Source organism: Felis catus, chromosome B2, assembly GCF_018350175.1.
Source record: "Felis catus isolate Fca126 chromosome B2, F.catus_Fca126_mat1.0, whole genome shotgun sequence".
NCBI classification, from domain to species: domain Eukaryota; kingdom Metazoa; phylum Chordata; class Mammalia; order Carnivora; family Felidae; genus Felis; species Felis catus.
In genome coordinates, this window is record NC_058372.1 from 4,060,840 (window position 1) to 4,082,896 (window position 22,057).

Genomic DNA, 22,057 nt, shown 5'->3' on the forward strand with positions numbered 1-22,057 from the left:
CACATAACGAGGAGCTTGAATTCACTACCCTGAGATCAAGAGTCACATGCTCTATGGACTGAGCCAGCTAGAGCTCCAGAAAGTCTTAATATATTCTAAATACAAACTTTTTGTTGTGTATATAGTTTGCAGATATTTTCTTTATGTGCATAGCTTCTCTTTTTAAACTTCTTTGCAGGACTTTCCACAAAACAAATGTCGTTACTTTTGATGAGATCTACCAATTTTTTTCTCTTCTGGATGATTTTGGTTTCATGTGTAAGAACTTTTTGCATAGTTCCAGATCCCGAAGATTTTTCTCTTTTTTCTAAAAGGTTTACAGTTTTACATTTTACCTTTAAATCTACCATCATCAGTTTCAAGTGAATTTTTGCAGAAGGTGTGAGGCTTAGGCTGAGTTTCATATGTTTGCCTGTTGGTCTTTGTTGAAAAGAGTGTACTTCCTCCCTTAAATTTCTTTTTCATCATTGTCAAAAACTACCCGTGTTAGGGTAGTTGGCCCTACCCGTGTAGGACTGTTTGTGGGTTCTGTTTTATCTATTCCTTCCTATTACTATACAGTCTTGATCACTGTATTATATAATAAGTCTTGAAATTGGGGAGAGCGATTCCTCCCACTGTATTCTTTCTTTTCAAAATTGTTTGATATTCTGGTTCAGTTATTGGTTTTAGGAATTTTGTTTTCTTTTTTTTTTTTTTTTTTGTAAATTCTTTGTGATTTTCCACATAGACAATCACATCGTCTTTAAATAGAGGGAGTTTTGGGGCACCTGGGTGGCGCAGTCGGTTGAGCGTCCGACTTCAGCCAGGTCACAATCTTGCGGTCCGTGAGTTCGAGCCCCGCATCAGGCTCTGGGCTGATGGCTCAGAGCCTGGAGCCTGTTTCCGATTCTGTGTCTCCCTCTTTCTCTGCCCCTCCCCCGTTCATGCTCTGTCTCTCTCTGTCCCCCCCCCCAAAAAAAATAAACGTTAAAAAAAAATTTAAATAGAGGGAGTTTTATTTCTTCTTTTCAAATCCAAAAGCCTTTAATCTCTTTTTCTTGCTTCATTGTACTAGGAAGGACTTCAGGGGTTGAATTTATAATTTTTTAAAAATGTTTATTTATTTTTGAGAGAGAGAGAGCATGAGCAGGGGAGGGGCAGAGAAAGAGGGGGACACAGAATCCGAAGCAGGCTCCAGGCTCCGAGGTGTCAGCACAGGGCCCGACGCGGGCCTTGAACCCATGAACTATGAGATCATAACTGAGTAGAAGTCGCATGCTTAACCAACTGAGCCACCCAGGTGCCCCAGGGGTTGAATTTAATGGTGATAATGAACATCTTTGCCTTGTTCCTGATCTTACTGGGAAGCACTGAGTCTCTCTTCATTAGGATGACATTACCTGTAGAATATTTGTAGATGTCCTTTTTCAGACTCAGGAAGTTCTCTGCTATTCCTAGTCTGTTGAAAGTTTTTAATCAGGAAAGGATAGTGACTTGTCAGATGTTTTCTCTGCATTCATTACTATGATCATAGTTTTCTTCTTTATACTCTTAATATGGTAGATGACCTGAATTTTGAATATTGAACCTGTCTTGCATTCCTGATCTATATACATTGTTGGACTTGATTTGCTATTATTGTTTCTGTGTTCATAAGGGATATTGGTCTGTAGTTTTATTTTGTACTGTTTTTGTATTGTTTTAGTATTGGGCTAATTTTGGAATCATAAATGGAGTTGGAAAGTATTTTTTCTTTCATTTTCTGGAAGAAATTGTGTAAAATCAGTGTTATTTCTTCTTTAAACATTTGGTAGAATTCTTTAGTGAAACCATCTGGGTCTACAGATTTTATTTGGTGAAGGTTTTTCGTTACTATTTCAGTTTCTTTAAAAGATATGAAAATATTCAATTTTTCTAATTTATCTTGGATGAATTCTTCTGGTTTTGTGATTGCTTGTCATATTACCTTATCATTTTAATGGTCTGTTACATCCCCTGTTTTCATTCTGAGATTCACTAATTTGTGTTTGCAAATTGTGCCTTCTCTCTTTTATCATCAATCTTGATAGAGCTTCTCAACAGTATTGATTTTTAAAAAAAATATTTTTTTAACGTTTATTTTTTTTGAGAAACAGAGACCGAGCATGAGTGGGGAGGAGCAGAGAGAGAGAGGGAGACACAGAATCTGAAGCAGGCTCCAGGCTCTGAGCTGTCAACACAGAGCCCGACTCGGGGCTCAAACTCACGAACCATGAGGTCGGAGCCACCCAGGTGTCCCTCTATTGTCCCTTTTTAAAGACATTTTCTTACAGTAGTTTTGCTGTTGTTTTTCTGTTTTTAATCTCATCGAGTTATCTTCTTATCTTTCTTTTTGCACTGAACTTATTTTGCTTTTTCCGTATCTTAATGTAGAAGTTTGTAGTAATGGTTTGAGAACTTTCTCCTTTTCTTTTTTTAAAAATTAAAAAAAAAATTTTAGAGAGCATGCACACACATGCGTGAGCAGATGGGGGAGGGGCAGAGGCAGAGAAAGAATCTCGAGCAGGCTCCACACTCACCTCAGAGCCAACACGGGGCTCCATCCGACGACCCTGGGATCACGACCTGAGCCGAAATCGAGAGTCTGGCCCAGGCACCCTGAACTTTCTCCTTTTCTGATATAAACATTTTGTGCTGGATTTCCCTTTCTTTTAACGGCATCCTACAAATTTTTTAAATTAAACTTTGAGATAACTGTAGGTTCACATGCAGTTGTAAAAAATATTACAGATACCACGCACAGTTTACTCAGTTTTCCCAAAAGGTACGTCTTGCAAAACAGTACAATGTCACAGCCACGATGTTGACATTGATATAGTCAAATATAAAATACTTCCATCACAGCAAGGATCTCTCATGTTTCCTTTTTTAGCACAGACACTTCTCTGCCACCCACACTCCCTCTCAACTCTTGGGCCACGAATATAGTCTCAGTTTCTTTAACTATGTCATTGCAAGAACGTTTCTATAAATTGAATTATACAGGAGGGTAATCTTTTGCAATTGATTTTTTAAAAACAGACTTTATTTTTAAACGCAGTTTCGGGTTGACAGAAAGATTGGGCAGAAAGTGCATATATCTCGTATACCCCCTCTGCCTCTACATTAGTGTCATGCATTTGTTACAATTAATGAACCGCTATTGATATATTATTATTAACTAACGTCCATAATTCACATTGGGGTTCACTTTCTGTCGTGCAGGTTTGTGTGTCTATGGGTTTTGACAAACGCGTGAGGTCACATGTCTGCTGTAGAGTATTACGCAGAATGGTTTCCTTGTCCTAAAACTTGCCCGTGTTCGGTCTGTTCGTCCCTGCCCCCTCCCACCGCCAAAGCCTGACAACCACGGCTCTTTTTACTGTTTTTATAGTTTTGCCTTTTCCAGGATGTTCTTAGACTCCTGCAGTCTGTTGCCTGTTCAGACTGGCTCCTTTCACTCAGCAATATGCTTTTAGGATTCCTACTGCCTTTTCATGGCTTGATGGCTCATTTCTTGTTTTATCACTGAATCATACTTCCTTATATGGATGTACCATAGTTTATTGCTCCAGCCACCTATTGAATTGAATTGTGAATAAAACTGCTATAAACATTTGGGAGATAGATGTATATCTTGCTGGATCCAACAGAAAGCTAACATTTACTTTTGTAAGCAACGGTGTCTTTCAGAGTGGCTGTGCAGATTTTCACTACAGCCGGCGATTAATGGTCATTTCTGTCATTCCAACCCCTGGCCACAATTGATGGTGTCGGTGTTTTGGATTTTGGTCATTCCAGTAGGTATATAGTGGTATCTCATTATGGTTTTAATTTGAAATTCCCTAATGACATAGGATACTGACAAGTGATAGTTCATGTGTTTATTTGCCATCTGTGTATCCTTTTTGGTGAAAAGTCCCGTCACGTTTTTCATCCATGTTCTATTTGGATTGTTCGGTAATTTTTAGGGTAGAGTTTCGGAAGTTCTTTATATATCCCAGATGCTAGTGCCTTGCCACGTGTGTGTTTTACGGCTATTTTCTTTGCGTCGATAGCTTGTCTTTTGATCCCCTTAAGAGAGGGTATTAGTTTCTTGTGGGTCACAGCAAATGATCACTTCTTTAGTTCTAAATTATCCTTCTTTAGTTCTGGCAGGAAGAAGTCAAAATCAAGTGTTGGCAGAACTGGTTCCTTTATGCTCAGAGAAAGAATCTGTCCCGTGCTCCCCTCCTGGTTTCTGGTGGCTTCCAGGAATCTTCGGCGTTTCTTGGTTTGAAACCATATTGTTTTCACCTCTGCCTTCATCTTGCACATAATCTTCTCTTCTCTGTGTCTTCTCTTTGGTCTCTTATAAGGACACTTGTTATTGAACTTAGAGACCCTTCTGGGGCCCTTAAGATGATAGGAGATCCTAGATTGCCCAGAAAGAACACACGTACCAACCTAGAATCCAAGCAGAACGTGAATGGCTGGGATTCAGGAGAATCAGAAGAAAGATGTTAGGAATGAAATGACTTGACTCTTATTTAATTTATATATATGTTCATATGTATATATAAATATATATGCAAATATATATTTAATTTATATATTTAATTTCTCTGTGATAAAGGGAGAGGAGATTCATTTGGGGATTCCCAAATTTTGCTGCCAGATTTTAAAGGGAAACTGTCAGTGATCCAACAATATTGTTATTTTCCAGGGAATGCAACAAGTTTGTTCTTACTTTCAGCATCATGTTATTTGGGTGTCATTGTTACATGATGGTCATATATTATTGCTTGATTAACACACTGTGTAAGAACATCCAGTAGTTTAAGATGGGAAGAAAATTATATGCCACTTTTATTTCTACTAAGTGGAAAGTTAAATGTGGTCTGGTTCTGGTAAATATCAGGATTTCAGAGGACTCGTGGGGCCAGGGAAGAAACTATAAGTGACAGACCGGCTTATGTCACTGCCCTCATCTGGATTCTAGCAGCACAGGATAGGATTGGGTTGATCACCCCATAGAATAGAGTCACAACGTTCTGTCGATCCAAAAATAGCCTCAGATGGCCAGCCATACCCCATGTTGGCGTTAAGTTTTCTTAATTGCCTTATACTATTGGAAGAAAGAGGAAAATTCCATCCCTTAGCTAACATTCATGTTGCTTCTCTGCCTCTTCTCCCTTATTCGCCAGTTATCTCTCAGTGATACCCTTGATTAAAAACAAGGCCATTTCAGGGGCTCTTGGGTGGCTCAGTTGGTTAAGTGTCTCTGACTTTTGATTTTGGCTTAGGTCATGATCTCGAGGTTTGTGCTCATAGCACAGAGCCTGCTTGGGATTCACTCTCCCTCTCTCTCTGCCCCCACCCCCTTCAAAATAAATACGCTCCTGGGTGGCTCAGTCGGTTAAGTGTCCGACTTCAGGTCACGTCACAATGTCGCAGTCCGTGAGTTCAAGCCCCACGTCGGGCTCTGTGCTGACAGCTCAGAGCCTGGAGCCTGCTTCGGATTCCGTGTGTCCCTCTGTCTCTGCCCCTCTCCTGCTCTCTCTCTCTCTTTCTCTCAAAAATGAACAAATGTTAAAAAAATTAAAATAAGTACATAAATAAATGCACATTAAAGTAAAAAAGGCCATTTCATTTCACCCAAAAGAGTACTGTGATGAGGGGCCAGGATTAAAGACCAAACGCATTTAACTGACCATGTGCTGGAGGTAGGATTTGTGCTGTACCACATGAATTTGCCAGACAAAAATGTGCTTGCAAGTGAAAGAAACCCATCACTGAAATAGATTAAGTACAGAGAGGGAGGTGTTAAGGGTCTTCTGCTGTGGTTACCCTTAGAACGGAAATCAAGGCTGCTGGGACTGACACAGAAACATAGACATCCTCTATTCTCTTTCAGCAGCCACACATTTTTTTTTTCCGGTGTCACCTTCATCTTGTTAAATTTCTCTAAGAGCAAGAGAGACTCAGCCACTGGCATCTCTGGATCAAGTTTCTAGTCTTCAGACTGCCCTGCAGCCCTGGCTGCGTCCCTTCACACTCCAGGCTGGAAGTCTCAGGGAACATTCTTAGTGGCTCATCTCAGGCAGCACTGCCACTCATTGCGGCTCAGAGAGTGCGCTTCCTTTACTGGCGAAATCTGCAGGCCGCGGCTGCTTTGGCCGTTCTTCATCATCCCAGTGTTCTGCACAGCAGGTTGTGAACCCTTCATGAAGTAGGAGATGCCAGGAAACAGTAGGACAAAACAGAATGATGGAGAAGAGCAATCTCAGAATCCTTCCACAATGGCGTGCTGTTTCTGAAATCTTTCCTTGTAGTTACTGGTATGCATGTGTATTTCCCAGTATGACCTCGGTCATAATATAAAATGTATTTCTTTTTTTCATTAAAACAATATTTTTAATGTTTATTTTTGAAAGAGAGAAAGACACACAGAGTATGAGCCAGGGAGGGGCAGAGAGAGAGGGAGACACAGAATCCGAAGCAGGCTCCAGGCTCCGAGCTGTCAGCACAGAGCCCGATGTGGGGCTCGAACCCACGAACTGTGAGATCGTGACCTGAGCTGAAGTCGGACACTTAACCGACTGAGCCACCCAGGCGACCCTGAAATGTATTTCTTAATGTGTGTTGTAGTAAAAAGAATTGAATACAAATGTGCATATTTGAATTTTATCAATGCTGTCATTCCCGGATTACATGCTTGCGTAACCCGTTAACTCGTAGCGGTGAGGCGCTTCCCCTTGTTTGGACTGTCTCCTAAACTTCGAGCACGATTGCTCATTTAACCCCTGTGCTCTTCGTTCGCCCCCTTCGATGGTGATCAGGTATACTTACTTCCACTTCTGGGTTTCAGCATCAAGCCTTCTTTGTCCTAGTTCCTTCCCAGTATCATTTGTCTTTAATCCCCCCCATGCCCCATTTTCCACAGCCCGATTCCAGTGGAATATTACATTTCTTTGACTAAGTGCTTGCTCGGGCTTCCTGACTTCATGAGAGACAGCCAACATTCACCAAAAATGTCCTATTTATTTTATTCATTAAAAGTTTCTCATCTAACACAGTTTGCATGAACCAGAGATGTACAAGGAGCATGCTTCCTTCATTGGATGTTATCATATCTCTTCAACACAGACTTTTCTCAGAACCTGGAACCATTTAATTCACTGGATTTGTCTTTTCCTTAAACGCCTAAGAGGGTACGTGCTCAGAAGCCTGTCTTTGAGGCTGGTAGCTTATTGGTGAGCTGTTTTTTCTCCCCATGTATCTTACCTCTCACTCATTTCCAACGTTAATTTAAGCAATTTATATTTTTCCAGAAATCCTTATATCTCATCAGTATTTTTAAATAAGTTAACATAGGTTTTATTTCATGTGTCCTTATAATTGTGAGACACTTCCAATTCTATAGGTTTAGACAAAGACGTTAATTTTGAATTTTGTGAACGTTTAAGGAATTTTTGTAGCTCATGTAATGTGCAGATTTTGGTTTGTTTTGCGTTGTGTTTGGAGAGTTTTGATGGTTTCATTTTTGTACAAGACTTTTGCATTTGGCTGCTTTCCTTTTTCATGTTTTGTGGGTTTTTTGCTCGTATGCAATACTAAAGGATCAGGAAAACACTTGCGGGCCCCTGGGTAGCCCGTGGCTTAAGCGTCCAACTGTTGATCTCAGCTCAGGTCACAATCTCATGGTTTGTGAGATCCAGCCCCGCATCGGGCTCTGTGTGGACAGTGTGGATCCTATCCTGCTTGGGATTCTCTCCCCCACCCCTCACGCTCTGCCCCTCCTCCGCACCTGCACGCACTTTCTCAAAATAAACTTGAAAAAAAAATATTTGCTTCAAGTGGGTAAACCTCTTGAAATCAGTTCCTAGTATTCTCAAATAATTGATAGAAAGTTGCCTTGTCACCTTACAGACTCGAATGTTGTTGCTGCTAGGATTTTTACCATCAAAATGGTATCAGGCATTTTGAGATAGAACACCCTGAGAAATATACCTCCCATCCCTTTTTACTGTTTTTCACAGATGGGCGTGAAATATTTGTGCCTTTTAGCTTTTGGCTAATTAGCAGGTCATGGTTACAGACTTCAGGATGTGGAAGAATCCTAGAGCTCTTGGAATGGAAGGAAAGCCCTTGCTGCGGGCACTTGAGAAAATATGCCTATAGATGCCTATTGATTTGCTAGCTCCTTGGCTGACCTCCTGCAGGCACGCTATTTGCTTCTAATCTTCGTGTAGTCTAATTCTACCCTCATTAAAACACAAACCCTACGGGAAGATTCCACATCTTCAGTCTTTTTCATGGGAATTGGGTGGTCACAACAGCCCGCGTCTAAGTTGGCTCCGTTCCCCCACCCCTGGAAAATGGCACTTCTGCCCCCAGCAGCCCGCTAGGTAGCAGCTCTGCAGACTCTGAAGGGCAAGGTCCATCAGCTCCATTGCCAAGTGTACTGCTCATTAAGGTGAACTGCTTCAGAGGCCACAGTCACCATCAACTAGATCGTTTCTGGAGTCCTGTATAAAGAGTTGTGGTCAATTAAATCCTTATTCGTTGCTGAATCAGCGGTCTCCAAGCCCAAGCGGTTTCTCAGAAACTGAACAGCTCTGAAAAGAGCCTTTGATTCAGTTGTGGGTTTGTTTTTCTCCATTCTCCGGAAGCGCAGGTCACTTGCTGGATTTACTGCTTGTGAGACATTGCTTGCTCTGGACTTTGTGGCGGTGGCTCTCGGTCTTCTTGGGCAGCAGCACGGCCTGGATGTTGGGCAGGACGCGGCCCAGCAGCTTGTTGAGCTCCTCGTCGTTGCGGATGGCCAGCTGCAGGTGGCGCGGGATGATGCGCGTCTTCTTGTTGTCGCGGGCCGCGTTGCCCGCCAGCTCCAGGATCTCGGCCGTCAGGTACTCCAGCACGGCCGCCAGGTACACCGGCGCGCCGGCCCCCACCCGCTCGGCGTAGTTGCCCTTGCGGAGCAGGCGGTGCACGCGGCCCACCGGGAACTGCAGCCCGGCCCGCGACGAGCGCGTCTTGGCCTTGGCGCGAGCCTTGCCGCCCTGCTTCCCGCGCCCAGACACAGCCAAAGCCTAAACGGGTTCTAACGGAAAAAATTTCCGTTAGGGCGGGTACAGGGCCTATTTATAGTCTGACTTGGGTTGTGATTTGCTATCTGATTGGCTGATCGTCTGGGATCCAATCTGAGGGCCTTCCTGGAATCACCTCATGTACCATCATCCAATCAGATGTTGGCTGCCCGATGCGTCATTGAGCGCCGTGCCTATAAATACCACCCTTGCCGCCCTCCAGTCTATTAGTCTGGTCGGAGCTATTCAATAGCGATGGCGGAGCTGATTTTCAACGGCACGACCATTTCTAAGAAATGCTTCAAGAAAGCTGTAACCAAAACCCAGAAGAAGGAAGGAAAGCGCAGGCGATGCCGCAGGGAGAGCTATTCCGTTTATGTCTACAAGGTGCTGAAGCAGGTGCACCCCGACACCGGCATCTCGTCCAAGGCCATGAGCACGATGAACTCCTTCGTCGGTGACATCTTCGAGCGCATCGCGGGCGAGGCGTCGCGCCTGGCGCACTACAACAAGCACTCGACCATCACGTCCCGGGAGATCCAGACGGCCGTGCGCCTGTTGCTGCCCGGGGAGCTGGCCAAGCACGCCGTGTCCGAGGGCACCAAGGCCGTCACCAAGTACACCAGCGCCAAGTAGGACTCCCATCAGTAGGCAAGGTTTATAACCCAAAGGCTCTTTTAAGAGCCACCCACAATTCTGAAGGGACTGTATAAGCTCTTAGTTAATGTGAGTCGGTCTTCATCTAGAGAAACTTATGGTTTTAGCAGCAAATTGATTTCACTGCTTGCCAAGTTTACTTTGCTCACCGTAGAATATGCTTGAAGAAAATGCTTGAGAAATAACTTTGCACGAGAGTGGTTGCATTATATACATGTTATACATATTTATGTTATACATATTTATAATGCATGTTATGTATTAAAATATATAATCTATATAATCCTACATCTGCACTTTTCAGTGAGGCTTGAGATCTAGGTGAAGCAATTTGGAAAGGGGAGTCATTTGAACAGAAGTTGCAATAATCCTGTGTCCTTGGAGGAGAGGTCCTTCCATGGGCCGTGAGGGCCATGGGAATATGGCTCGCCTTTCTCTAGGAGTCTTAGTTTTAAGTACCCTCTCAGATTACCAGGCAAGGAGCCTGGAGCTGTGGAAAAACTCAGGACAGTCTAGTACCCGAGCATTAGGTTATTACCTGTTTTGCTTCCACTTTACATTGGCTGGTGTGTGAAAAATGTCCTGTGGATCAGGCTAGCTGTCCATTAACTGCTGATACTTGAGGACCAAAGCTCAGTTTGTTGATCTGACTTAATTTGAACATTTATTGCCATCCCTAAACTGGGCTATTTGTTGAACAGATTGACAAGAGTGTGGAGATCTTGCCGCGACACCTAATTCACATGTGTTACCCGATAGTCAGGCTAACCACAATCAGCCTGGCAAACAGATAACGTGAGTTGAGTTGACTCTCTTTTGCATAACTTCTTACAAGTTATAATAGGATCATCTTTGTTTTGTGATTGGATCATTAAACTCGCATTTGTGCTATTACTGGACTCAAATACCGAGACGTCCCAAATCGGGTCATATGGTATTTATCAAAATAGGATGCCCAGTATTCAAGTCACGTGACTTTGGGTACAAGATCATAATCATCTGGATGCTTCTTAGAGAGCCCACAAGCATTTAAAGAAAATCAGTGATGGGGCACCTGGGTGGTTCAGTCGGTTAAGCATCTGACCGTTGGTTTTAGCTCACGTCATGATCTCACATTTCGCTGACAGTGCGGAGCCTGCTTGGGATTCTCTCTCTTTACCCCTCCCCAACTCTCACTCTTTCTCAATCAATAAAAAATCAATAAATCAATAAACTTAAAAAAGGATCAGTGATAAAGGCCATAGAAATGGACATTAAAAAGAAGGGATCAAATTATTATAACTACTTCCCAGAGACCTGTGGTCTATCTGGAGTCCCCAATTTGACTGTTAATTTCTATTTTTATTCTTCCCTTTTAAAAAATAGATTTAATGTTGGGGCGCCTGGGTGGCTCAGTCGGTTAAGCGGCCGACTTCGACTCAGGTCATGATCTCGCAGTCTGTGAGTTCGAGCCCCGCGTCGGGCTCTGTGCTGACAGCTCAGAGCCTGGAGCCTGTTTCAGATTCTGTGTCTCCCTCTCTCTGACCCTCCCCCGTTCATGCTCTGTCTCTCTCTGTCTCAAAAATAAATAAACGTTAAAAAATTTTTTTTTAAAAATAGATTTAATGCATATACATTTTTGCAGAGAAAAACCCAAACCTTAGCACCATTTGATTAAATATGTGTAGTAAAAATTCATAGGAGAAAAGTATCACGTGCTTCTGTACATAGCAAGACAGCCGCTGAACGCCTTAGCTGGGGGTCCTTCAGGGAGCTAGCAGATGGGACATCTGTGCCACACTGTATAGGAAAGGGGCATCATCTCCAGTCGGGGTCAAGCTGCACTGATTATACCTTATGAAACAGCCGGTATCCACACAGTTCCCACAGTCTTTATCAACTCTGGAGTTGAAAGGTATCATTTTTTGGTCTGGTGCTTTCCTTTATCAGCGTGTATTTAAGATTCATCCATTTTTGTTATGTGGATTAATATCTTGTTGCTTTTTATCACTGAATAACTCTGCTGTATGGATATACCACAGTTTGTCTATCCATTTACCTATTGCAAGGGATTGGTTCCTTCCACTTTTTAGCCCTTGTAAGTAAAGTTGTTATAAATACTTGTGTGCAGGTTTGGGGCGCCCTGGGTGGCTCAGTCCGTTAAGCGTCTGACTTTGACGCAGGTCATGATCTCAGGGTCCGTGAGTTCGAGCCCCGAATCGGGCTCTGTGCTGACAGCTCGGAGCCTGCTTCAGATCCTCTGTCTCCCTCTCTCTACCCACCCCCCATCTGTCTGCCTGTCTGTCTCCCTCGAAAGTAAATAAATGTTAAATAAATAAAAGTAAATACTTGTGTGCAGGCTTGTGTGGACATAGTTTCAGACCGTTGGGAAAATGTCACCAGGAGCACAGTTGCTGGCTTGGATGTTTAGCTGTGTGAGGAACTCTTTGATTGTCTTCCATAGTGACTGTGCCTTTGAGCATTCTCACAAGGGGTGAACGAGAATTCTTGTTCCATACCCTCGTCAGCATTTGGTAATGTCATGTGTTGGATTTTAGCCGTTCTAGTAGGTGTATAATATCTCGTTGTTTAATTTGTATTTCCCTAAGGACAGTTATGTTGAGGATCTTGTGATACGCTTGTCTGACATCTGTATATATTTTTGGGCAGCTGTCTGTCCAGATCTTTTGCCTGTTCTTTAATTGGGTTTACTTTACTCTTGAGTTTCAGGCGTTTTGAAAAATATGTTCTGGATACAAGTCCTTTAGAAGATACATGATCTTCAAATATTTTCTCCATCTGTGGTCTGTCTTTTCATTCTCTTACCAGTGTCTTTCGCAGAGCCTATGTTGTTAATTTCAAAAATGTCCAGTAGAAATATAATGCAAGCCACAAATACTGGCCACATATGTCGCTTGAAACTTTCCAGTAGCCACATTCAAGGTACAAAAAAGAAACAGGTGAAAGTAATTTTAGTCAAACATTTTGTTTAATATACCAAAAATATTATAATTTCAGTGACTCAGTCGGTGAAGCATCTGACTTTGGCTCAGGTCATGATCTTACGGTTCGCGAGTTTGAGTCCCACATCGGGTGACATCAAGCCCCGCTTTGGGTGAGCCCTGCTTCTCTCTCTCTCTCTCTCTCTCTCTCTCTCTCTCCCTCCCTCTCTCCCTCTCTCTCCGCTTCTCACTCACTTGCCCCCCATCTCAAAATAAGGGTATAATTTCAACATGTAATAAACAGAAAAATTATAAAATTAGGGTTTTGAAATCCCATGTGCATTTTGCTCTTATGGCATGTCTTAGTTCAGGCCTGCAACATTTCAAGCGCTCAATTACATGTGGCTAGTGGACACTAGACTAAACTCTCTCTCCAGGCAGCCTAAACCGTGCCCCTCGCGCTAAATACCTATGGCAGACGCACAAATCAATCTCTGCGGTCCCACGCTCTCCATGAATTCTAACCAGTAACTTCAGCTGCTTACTCCTCAGCATCACTTCTCTGCTATCACACAGCCACCTCTGAATTCTCCCCGCGAGGATTCGCAATGTCCCCTGACAGAGCGTTTTCAATCTCCGTGGTTCGTTGCACCCATGGGGCCGCCCCATTCGCACGGTTGTTCAAGCCAGAAATGTGGTATTTTTCCTGGTTAGTTCCTTTGTTCAGCCTCTGCTTCAATATGTCTGCAAGCTACGTGGATTTTATTTCCTGTATGTTTCTGTCGTGTGATTACTTTCCACCGTCTCCACCGCCACCGTGTTTGTCCAGACCCCGCCATCTAGGGCACACATGGATTACTGTCCCTCCCTAGTCTCAGTGCTCTTAATCTTGTCTCCCTAAAACCCACTCTCTGCTCAACTGACAAAGTAGTCTTAGAGGAGAAAACTTTTCGTTTTCACTAACCATTACCTGAAATTTAGCATTCCTTTCCATCAAGAATACCGAAGAGCAACGAGGGCAGTCAGATTAGCCATACTGGTGGCCTCGTTGACAAGGAAATCACAGCTGTAGTCCCAGCACTTCATCGCGGTTACAGATCTCTCAGGACATTGTTTATGCTCACAAGAACCTCAAAATGTTGTAATTGTTATTTTGCTATTTGAAGTGCGAATGAAGAAGCACAAATACTACTATAGCAAACATTTTAAAGCTATTTTGGAAACTATTTCAATCTGGCACTATTTTTTTTGTTAAATATGTACTTAGGTATTTCTTCTAAGAAGATGTATATAGGATCAATTAGACTTCAAAGGAAATCCATAGTACAATAAATTAAGAACGCCTGCTTAAGGATTCCAGCAAACATCTTACGCATAAAGGAGACAGATGACAGAAAAAATCAGATGGCAGAATTCCCCTCATATTCCACTTGGGATCAGATGACTGAATCTTCCTTAGTGTTAGACAGATTCCTTCCTCAAGGATGCCGATTCTCTGGTGACGGGATACTGGGGTTACTAAGGTACCCCATTCTGTTCGTGCACATGTGTCTGCCAGAAACATACATCTTTTTTTTAATGTTTATTTTGTTTATTTTTAATCTTTGTTAATGTTTCTTTTTGAGAGAGAGAGAGCACAAGCAGGGGAGGGGCAGAGAGAGAGGGAGACACAGAATGGGAAGCAGGCTCCAGGCTCTGAGCCATCAGCACAGAGCCCGATGCGGGGCTCAAACTCATGAACCGTGAGGTCATGACCTGAGCCGAAGTCAGACGCTTAACCGACTGAGCCATCCAGGAGCTCCCGTTTTATTTATTTTTGAGAGAGGGGTAGAGAGCAAGCGGGGGAGGGGCAGAGAGAGAGGGAGACAGAATCCCAAGCAGGCTCTGTGCTGCCAGCACAGAACCCAGTGCAGGGCTTGAACCCCAAACCATGAGATCGCGACCTGAGCCGAAACCAAGAATCGGACGCTTAACTGACCGAGCCACCCAGGTGCTCCAGAAGCACACATCATCATCATCATTGTAGTTTTTATCAATGAAACAGAATGTCTCCCATTACTTGTGCCGCCCGCCCCCGAACGTGATTGGAGATGAAGAGCTGAAGAACATCAGGGGTCAGATGAGAGCTAACCTTTCCTGGAGGGCGAGTCCGAATCAGGAGACTCCGTTTGTCGGTTTCCCCAGGGCAGCTGCAACAAGTTACCACAAACTGGGTGGCTTAAAACAACAAATCTGTTCTTTCACTGTTTTGAAAGCCAGAAGTCCAAAATCAGACGGCCGGCAGGGCTGGCTCTCCGTGGAGGCTCTGAGGGAGGATGTGTCCCATGTCTCTCCCCGGGCTGCTGGTGGCGGCCGGCAATCTTGGGTGTCCTTGGCTTGCAGCCGCCTCGCTCCAGTCTCTGGCCGCCTCAGGTTTCCCGTGGCCCCCCTGTTCTGCATCTCTGTGTCTGTGAGTTCCCTCGCCTGTCTCTTATTAGGATACCTTAAATCCAGGATGATCTCCTCTCGTGATTCTTTTAATTACATCTTAATTATAGCCCATATACAAACAAGGTACCGGGGATCGGGACCGGGACATGTCCTTTTACGGGACGCGGCTGAACCCATCATACATCACAAATTAACAAGCTGCCCCAAAGGTTTGGCTTAACGTGGGTTCGCTCAAAATTTGCATCACGCTACCTGGGCTGACGTGACTGACTGATGACTGGGCAAATGACTCTCTTTTGTCTAGGGGAGTGGGCAGGCATCGGGTCTCAGAACCTCTGGAACTGGCTCTTGGTGCCAGCGGGTCTGGTGACCTTGAGCGTGGACCCGGACTGGCCCATCTGCCTACATGACGATGTCACTGATCCGGCCATCCCTGGGCAGGGGGACAGGTGCAGGGACACGTTCTTGTCGATGTAGGCGGCCTCGGTGGCTCTCCGGGACATCTGGAAGCCCAGACTGATGTCCTTATGGAGCTTCTCCTGGCCAGTTTCTCCACGCGGAACCTTGTTATTTTGAAAGATGGCCAGCAGCTTTGAGTAGGCATGCTCAGCCTGGATGTGTACTGTCTTCCAGATCACCTGAGAAAAAGCTGGACTGAAGTATTTTTAGGGGTGCACGCGTGGCTGTCGGTTGAGCTAAGCATCTGGCTTAATTTGGGCTCAGGTCGTGATCTCATAATTCATGAGATCCAGCCCTGCGTTGGTCGGGCTCTGTACCGACAGCGTGGAACCTGCTTAGGATTCTCTCTCCCTCACTCTCTCTGCCCCTCCTCTGCACACTCTCTCTCTCTCTCTCTCTCTCAAAATAAATAAACTTTTTTAAAAAGCTGGACTAAAGTAGTTTAGACTAAATTATAGACCATGCAAAGCCTTCTATGGGCATTTATATCTCCCTCATTCACGACTGACTGAGAACGTGAGTGTTCTGTCTACCTCGCTGTACTAGAAGGGAAACACAGAGTAAGGTTCTGTCTGGTTCTCTGACACACACACCTTCATTCACTGAGCAGATGTTTGCAGAATAGAGAAAGGGAAACAATTTTAAAACCCTTTCGGAAAACTAAGGAATAATAATAAAATGCAGCCACTTGGCCTGACTGGCCCTCCGCTAGAGGGAGAGCGGTGGTGCCTGCCGGGGCAGCGGTGAGGATGTCAGCTGGTCTGGCTCACGCTGGCCCCGCTCCCTGGGAGGCTTTCCCTGGCCCCGCATACCCTCAAGGTCCTGTCTGAGAAAAGGCTGGCAAGTTTCTCCTTTTTTTTTTTTATTATTATTTATTTTGCAAGAGAGAGAGGGAGCACAAGTGGGGGAGGAACAGAGAGGGAAAGAGAGAATCGGCAAGCAGGCCCCGTGCTTTCAGCACAGAGCCCAGTGTGGGGCTTGAACTCACGAACTGTGAGATCACGACCTGATCTGAAATCAAGAGTCAGATGCTTCATTGACGGAGCCGCCCCGGTGCCCCGGAAGTTTCTCCTTTGAGAGTGGCACCAATGGAGGTTTTTCTCCTGTTCAGGCTGGGAGGCATTATGATGGCTTTAGGGTAAGGACAGCATCCGGGCTTCTCCGGGGACCGAGGTGCTCTGTCCTTTTCCCAGGCCTCCCCTTACGGGCACTCATTGTGCTCTCTGCTCTGTAACCAACCAGCACTACAGCCTAGAATTAGAGAGAGACAGGGAGTTCTCCCCCGCTTCCAGGGCAGATCCCGACAGGGAATCCTTTCAGGCCACACAGCTGGAGGTACAGGGGGAGGTGGGTAGGGGTAGGGGGGGGACACGTCAGGGATCCTCTTGCCCCAGGTCCCACACCAAACCCTCCTGTATCGAAGGCAGAGCCCGGCTCAGTGGCGGCCCCGTCCTCAGAAAATTCTGTCTTGCCAATCTCTTACTCAGGGATTGAGATGACGTCAACAGGCAGACAGCACCTTTCTAAAAACACACGTTTTAAAATCCATTTTGAAACAACAACAAAAAACCATTTTTTTTTCTCCTTTCATATGGATTGTCTTAGACTAAAGCTTTCCTCTTCTCTGTCTGAAATGGCTGGTCTTCAGAGGTCACAAACCCATTCCAGCCTCCTCTGTGCCACTGAGTTCCCTAAAGCTGGGCTCTTGGCCTGCGTTTGGTCTGCAAGTCTTATCTAAGGAGAGACCATTTGGCCAGCTGCTATGCTTTGCTAATAACAATAGTTTGCAAGTTCCTGGTGGAGAATGAAGAAATGACGTGTATGTCTCAGCCACTCTCACATGTTAATGAAGATTCAGAATATTTCCAGAACCTGTGGGAATAAGGTGAACCATAGCTCAGAGGAAAAAAAGATAGTTTCAATGCTTATATTAATAAAAAGCATAAATACAGGCAGTTCTTCAGGTGGTACGAAATCTTAAAAATGACAACGCAAGGCGATCTTAAGAAATGGGGAAAATCATGATTTTTCCATAATATTTGAACATTTTTATCTGGACATTTAAAAACTCCCTTAACTCTCTATTATAATTATGGAAGGAAGTGAAAAAAATATTTAGGAAGTTGTAATTTAAAATATTAAGGAACACCTGGGTGGCTTAGTCGGTTAAGGCTCCAACTCTTGGTTTCGGTTCAGGTCATGATCTCTCAACTCGGGAGATCGAGGCCCGCATCGGGCTCTGCGACAGCACAGAGCTTGCTTGGGATGCTCTGTCTCCCTCTGTCGCTGCCCCTCCCCCATTCATACTCTCTCTGTCTCAAAGATAAACATTAAAAAAAAAAAGAATATTTAAAAAAATAAAATACAATATGAAAACAATGAGAAAGTGTCATTTCTTTTTAAAAAACTTACTGAAAGAGGTTGAACAGTGGTCGCCGCTTTCTGGTCCTGTAACTTAGGATACAGAGTAAGCGTCTTTTCTGTGCCTTGCTGAATCGTCATGTCTCTTTCTAAATCCGGATCAGCTTCCAACATGTTATTCTTTGTATTTTCAATGTTGTGAAATCCCTTTGAGAATCCCTGTCGTACGAAGTGTTTTGCCAGTCACTTTCTCTGGAACGGCTTCATCCTTTTCGACACAAACACTTTCTAATTTAGGTCAAGTTCGCTGTCCCGGAGTTCCTCTGCTAGTCTCCATTGTGAGGGCCCCAGCCACCCTACTGCCGGCTCTTTCTTCTAGAATGCCATTTATATTCCACTCGAATTCCACTGGTAGGGTTATTACTTTCCATTTTGTTGTTATACTTTCATCTTGGTGGCTAACTCTCTTTTGATTATCATTTTTTGTCGGGCACAATGATCACTGGGAGATAAAGCGGCAACTAAAAGTACATGCTTTCTATTTTGCACAGACAGGGTAACACGTGCACTGTCCAGGGACAACACATTTTACAATAAGTGACAGGATAAGTCACATGATAGATCACGATGCACATCTGTTATTTGTACAGTGACTTGTGAACTGAAGATCCAGCAATGAAGTTTGTCATTTAGACAGTGACTCACTAAATGTGAGTTGAAATGTGAACTGTGTTGTTGGGCAGTTGGTGGTGTTTAACTGATCTGTGGAAACTGATCGTTTCTTGGCCTTTTGGCTAAGATCAAGTTGCCAACTGTGGAAACTGAAATTCATTTCTATCAAAACCACGCACCGTGAGAAGTGTCTTTGTGAAGGAAGCACTCCCCTAAAGAAGCTAGGAGAAATCACAATAAAATGAATCCGTGGAAGGCGAAGTGGTAAATGATGGAAAGCCTAGAAGAAAATAATTGGGAAAAAGAAAAATGGAACTGGTTTTATATTTTTCATTACAGTAAAATTATAATAAATGCAAAAGGTAAAGAAATCACAAATATGGGTACCTGGGTCGCTCAGTCGGCTAAGCATCTGACTCTCGATTGTGGCTCAGGTCATGATCTCACAGTTCATGGATTCAAGGTCCACTCCAGGCTCTGCGCGGACAGTGCGGAGCCTGCTTGGGATTCCCTCTCTTTCCCTCTTTCTCTGCCCCTCCCCCTCAGTCTCCCTCCCTCTCTCTCTCTCTCAAAATAAATGAACTTAAAAAAAACAAAAGGGACAATGAAGTTCTCAGGGAAGGTGTTTCTTACTCTCAGAGACCCAGTAAAATAGTGCGTCTCTTCTAGCCTTTACTTCGTCCCATCTGCATGAACACTTGGACCCGGAACCAGCATGAGGAGTGAGTCAGGGTGTAAAGAGCTGAGGTGATCAGGGCGACGGAGCCAGCGCTCTGATCATCCCACTCCTGAAATTTCTGTGCCTTTGGGCATTGTGATCAGCGACATCATTACGCCAACTTGTTCATTGGGTGCTTCCTGTTATTTGCGGCCAAAACATAATCTGAGGTGAAAGCTGAGTCAGGTATGGTCTGAAAAGAGCTGTTTTTATTAACATTCTTACTTTCCTTTTGCCCACATAATCCTGAGGGACTTTGGGTAAATCAGGGTAGCCTGTAGAGTGGTCACACAGTTGACAGGGGATGTGGGAGCTATGTGCTGTCTGCTGTTTCCCAGTCTTACTGGGGCGACTGGGATCCCTGATGAGACACACTGTTGCTCCTCACTTCGTGGGCACAGATGTCCCATGTCTGTTCCTTGAGGACCCCCCACTAAGGCATGCAAGGGTACCAAGGCAGTTTCACTGTGCACATAGGTGTGGGACGCTTCATTTTATAGGATTTTCTAGGATTTTACCGCGTGCTAATTTTTTTGTCAAGTGGTGCTAAAGTTTTATCTCATGCAAAGAAATGTATACCTATATAGTATTTATATATTTAAAAACATTTAAATCATAAAAATGATAGAAGTTGAGGATTTGAGCCAAACCACAGGTTTTACTGGAAGTCGTTTGGTTCCTTCTTTAAGGTTGTTAAATTCAACTTTAATACTTGGCCTCCTCTGAGAGAGGCCAGAGGAGCCAGGACACAAACACCATGATCAACCCTACCACAGAACAAGTGATAACGTGTAGAAAAACAAGGTCAAAAGGGAAGCGATTCAGTTAAGTTAGTTTCCCAGTCGGTTGTGTAGTATCTAACTGCTCAATCGAGGTGGAGTGCACACCCCTAATTCAGAGGAAATTAGCGGCTCTGAAAAGAGCCTTTGGGGTTGAGTAAGAGAGCGCTTACTTGGCGAGTCTACTTGGAGCTGGTGTACTTGGTGACGGCCTTGGTGCCCTCGGACACGGCGTGCTTGGCCAGCTCCCCGGGCAGCAGTAGACGCACGGCCGTCTGGATCTCCCGGGACGTGATGGTCGAGCGCTTGTTGTAATGCGCCAGGCGCGACGCCTCGCCCGCGATGCGCTCGAAGATGTCAGTGACGAAGGAGTTCATGATGCTCATGGCCTTGGACGAGATGCCGGTGTCGGGGTGCACCTGCTTCAGCACCTTGTAGATGTAAATGGAATAGCTCTCCTTGCGGCATCGTTTGCGTTTCTTGCCTTCCTTCTTCTGGGTTTTGGTTACAGCTTTTTTGAAGCCTTTTTTGGAAATGGTCGTGCCTTTGGAAGTCAGCTCCGGCATGGCGGGTGCACAGCTCTCTAGCGCTACAGCTCTACAGTTACGGCTCCAAACCCATGTCAAGTAAGCCAACAGTTTCGGGGCTGGGCCGACTGGTATTTATAGGCACAGTGCTGACATGACGTACAGAGCAGACACCACCTGATTGGATATCGGGTGGTGGCGTGAATGTAAATGAGGTGATTCCGGCGAGGCTTCTGATTGGGTAGATGACCATCAGCCAATCAGATAGCAAATCATAACCTCCCAGCAGGCTATAAATAGGCCGAGTAGCGGTCTCTTCAGCAACAGCTTTTCTGCCATTCGTCGGACTAGCTATGTCTGGACGAGGGAAGCAGGGAGGCAAGGCTCGCGCCAAGGCCAAGTCCAGGTCTTTTAAGGCCGGGCTGCAGTTCCCGGTGGGCCGCGTGCACCGCCTGCTCCGCAAGGGCAACTACGCCGAGCGGGTCGGGGCCGGCGCGCCGGTGTACCTGGCGGCCGTGCTGGAGTACCTGACGGCCGAGATCCTGGAGCTGGCGGGCAACGCGGCCCGCGACAACAAGAAGACGCGCATCATCCCGCGCCACCTGCAGCTGGCCATCCGCAACGACGAGGAGCTCAACAAGCTGCTGGGCCGCGTCACCATCGCGCAGGGCGGCGTCCTGCCCAACATCCAGGCCGTGCTGCTGCCCAAGAAGACCGAGAGCCACCGCCACAAAGCCCAGAACAAATAATTTCCAAGCCGTGAATCCTAGCGAGTCTGACCTGAACCGTTTGCAGAAAAAAACCAAAGGCTCTTTTCAGAGCCACTCAGATGGTCAATGGAGGCTGTGCATGAAATGGCAACGGTTAGAACTGCACTTCTCCAGAAATAGGCAGCCGTGTACCTATATCCATATACGGTGAGTCTTAGGAAGGTTACGGCATTTGAGACCTGTCTCTCGGTTCTATGAACCGGTTCTTTGAGAGTTTTAGCGGAAGCTTTCCTAGGAAGCTGACCTGAGTTGTGAGTCCCCACATCTTGGAGTCCGTGGGAGGAGGGGCTGACTCCCAATTAGTTAAGCATTATAACCACCACTTGGTTTCTGTGTTAATGTAAACAGGCGGGTTTCATGCTAATACCACAGTGAGTTAAGGGCTCTTAAGTGGTTGGGGAAGAACAAACAGGAGGTGTAAGCTTGCAGCTCCCACGTGGCAGTCCGGCAGCACGTCTTTAATATTGTTCAGTATCCTGAAATCTTGAAACAAAAGTTATGTTAACCTTCAAATTTGGTGAAGGGGCGTTTGAGCATTTGATATCCGTGGCTTCACACATGCCTACTAAAAAGCCCTAGAGGCGCACCTGGGCGGCTCAGTCCACTATGAGTCTGGCTCTTCCTTTGGGCTTAGATCGTGACCTCCCATGATCAAGCCCCGCCTTGGGCTCTGTGGGGACAGCTTGGTGCCT

At 45.0% G+C, this 22,057-nt stretch overlaps 4 protein-coding genes across 4 annotated transcripts; 2 read left to right on the forward strand and 2 right to left on the reverse strand.

The window, feature by feature from the left end:
• Window positions 1-8,645: 8,645 nt before the first annotated feature.
• LOC101085975 (histone H2A-beta, sperm-like) lies at window positions 8,646-9,219 on the reverse strand. Its single transcript, XM_003985771.5, has 2 exons — window positions 9,208-9,219; window positions 8,646-9,074 (listed from the first exon to the last, which is right to left on the reverse strand). The coding sequence occupies exons 1-2, from the start codon at window positions 9,217-9,219 to the stop codon at window positions 8,661-8,663; spliced, it is 426 nt and encodes a 141-aa protein (XP_003985820.2). The 3' UTR covers window positions 8,646-8,660.
• Window positions 9,220-9,289: 70 nt separating this feature from the next.
• Window positions 9,290-10,619, forward strand: LOC101096314 (histone H2B type 1-A-like). Its single transcript, XM_003985736.5, has one exon. The coding sequence runs from the start codon at window positions 9,327-9,329 to the stop codon at window positions 9,705-9,707; it is 381 nt and encodes a 126-aa protein (XP_003985785.2). The 5' UTR covers window positions 9,290-9,326; the 3' UTR covers window positions 9,708-10,619.
• Window positions 10,620-20,193: 9,574 nt separating this feature from the next.
• On the reverse strand, window positions 20,194-20,717 carry LOC101096566 (histone H2B type 1-A). Its single transcript, XM_003985737.5, has one exon. The coding sequence runs from the start codon at window positions 20,632-20,634 to the stop codon at window positions 20,251-20,253; it is 384 nt and encodes a 127-aa protein (XP_003985786.1). The 5' UTR covers window positions 20,635-20,717; the 3' UTR covers window positions 20,194-20,250.
• A 197-nt stretch (window positions 20,718-20,914) lies between these two features.
• LOC101096808 (histone H2A-IV-like) lies at window positions 20,915-21,423 on the forward strand. The gene has a single exon (XM_003985738.6). The coding sequence runs from the start codon at window positions 20,949-20,951 to the stop codon at window positions 21,342-21,344; it is 396 nt and encodes a 131-aa protein (XP_003985787.1). The 5' UTR covers window positions 20,915-20,948; the 3' UTR covers window positions 21,345-21,423.
• Window positions 21,424-22,057: the final 634 nt, after the last annotated feature.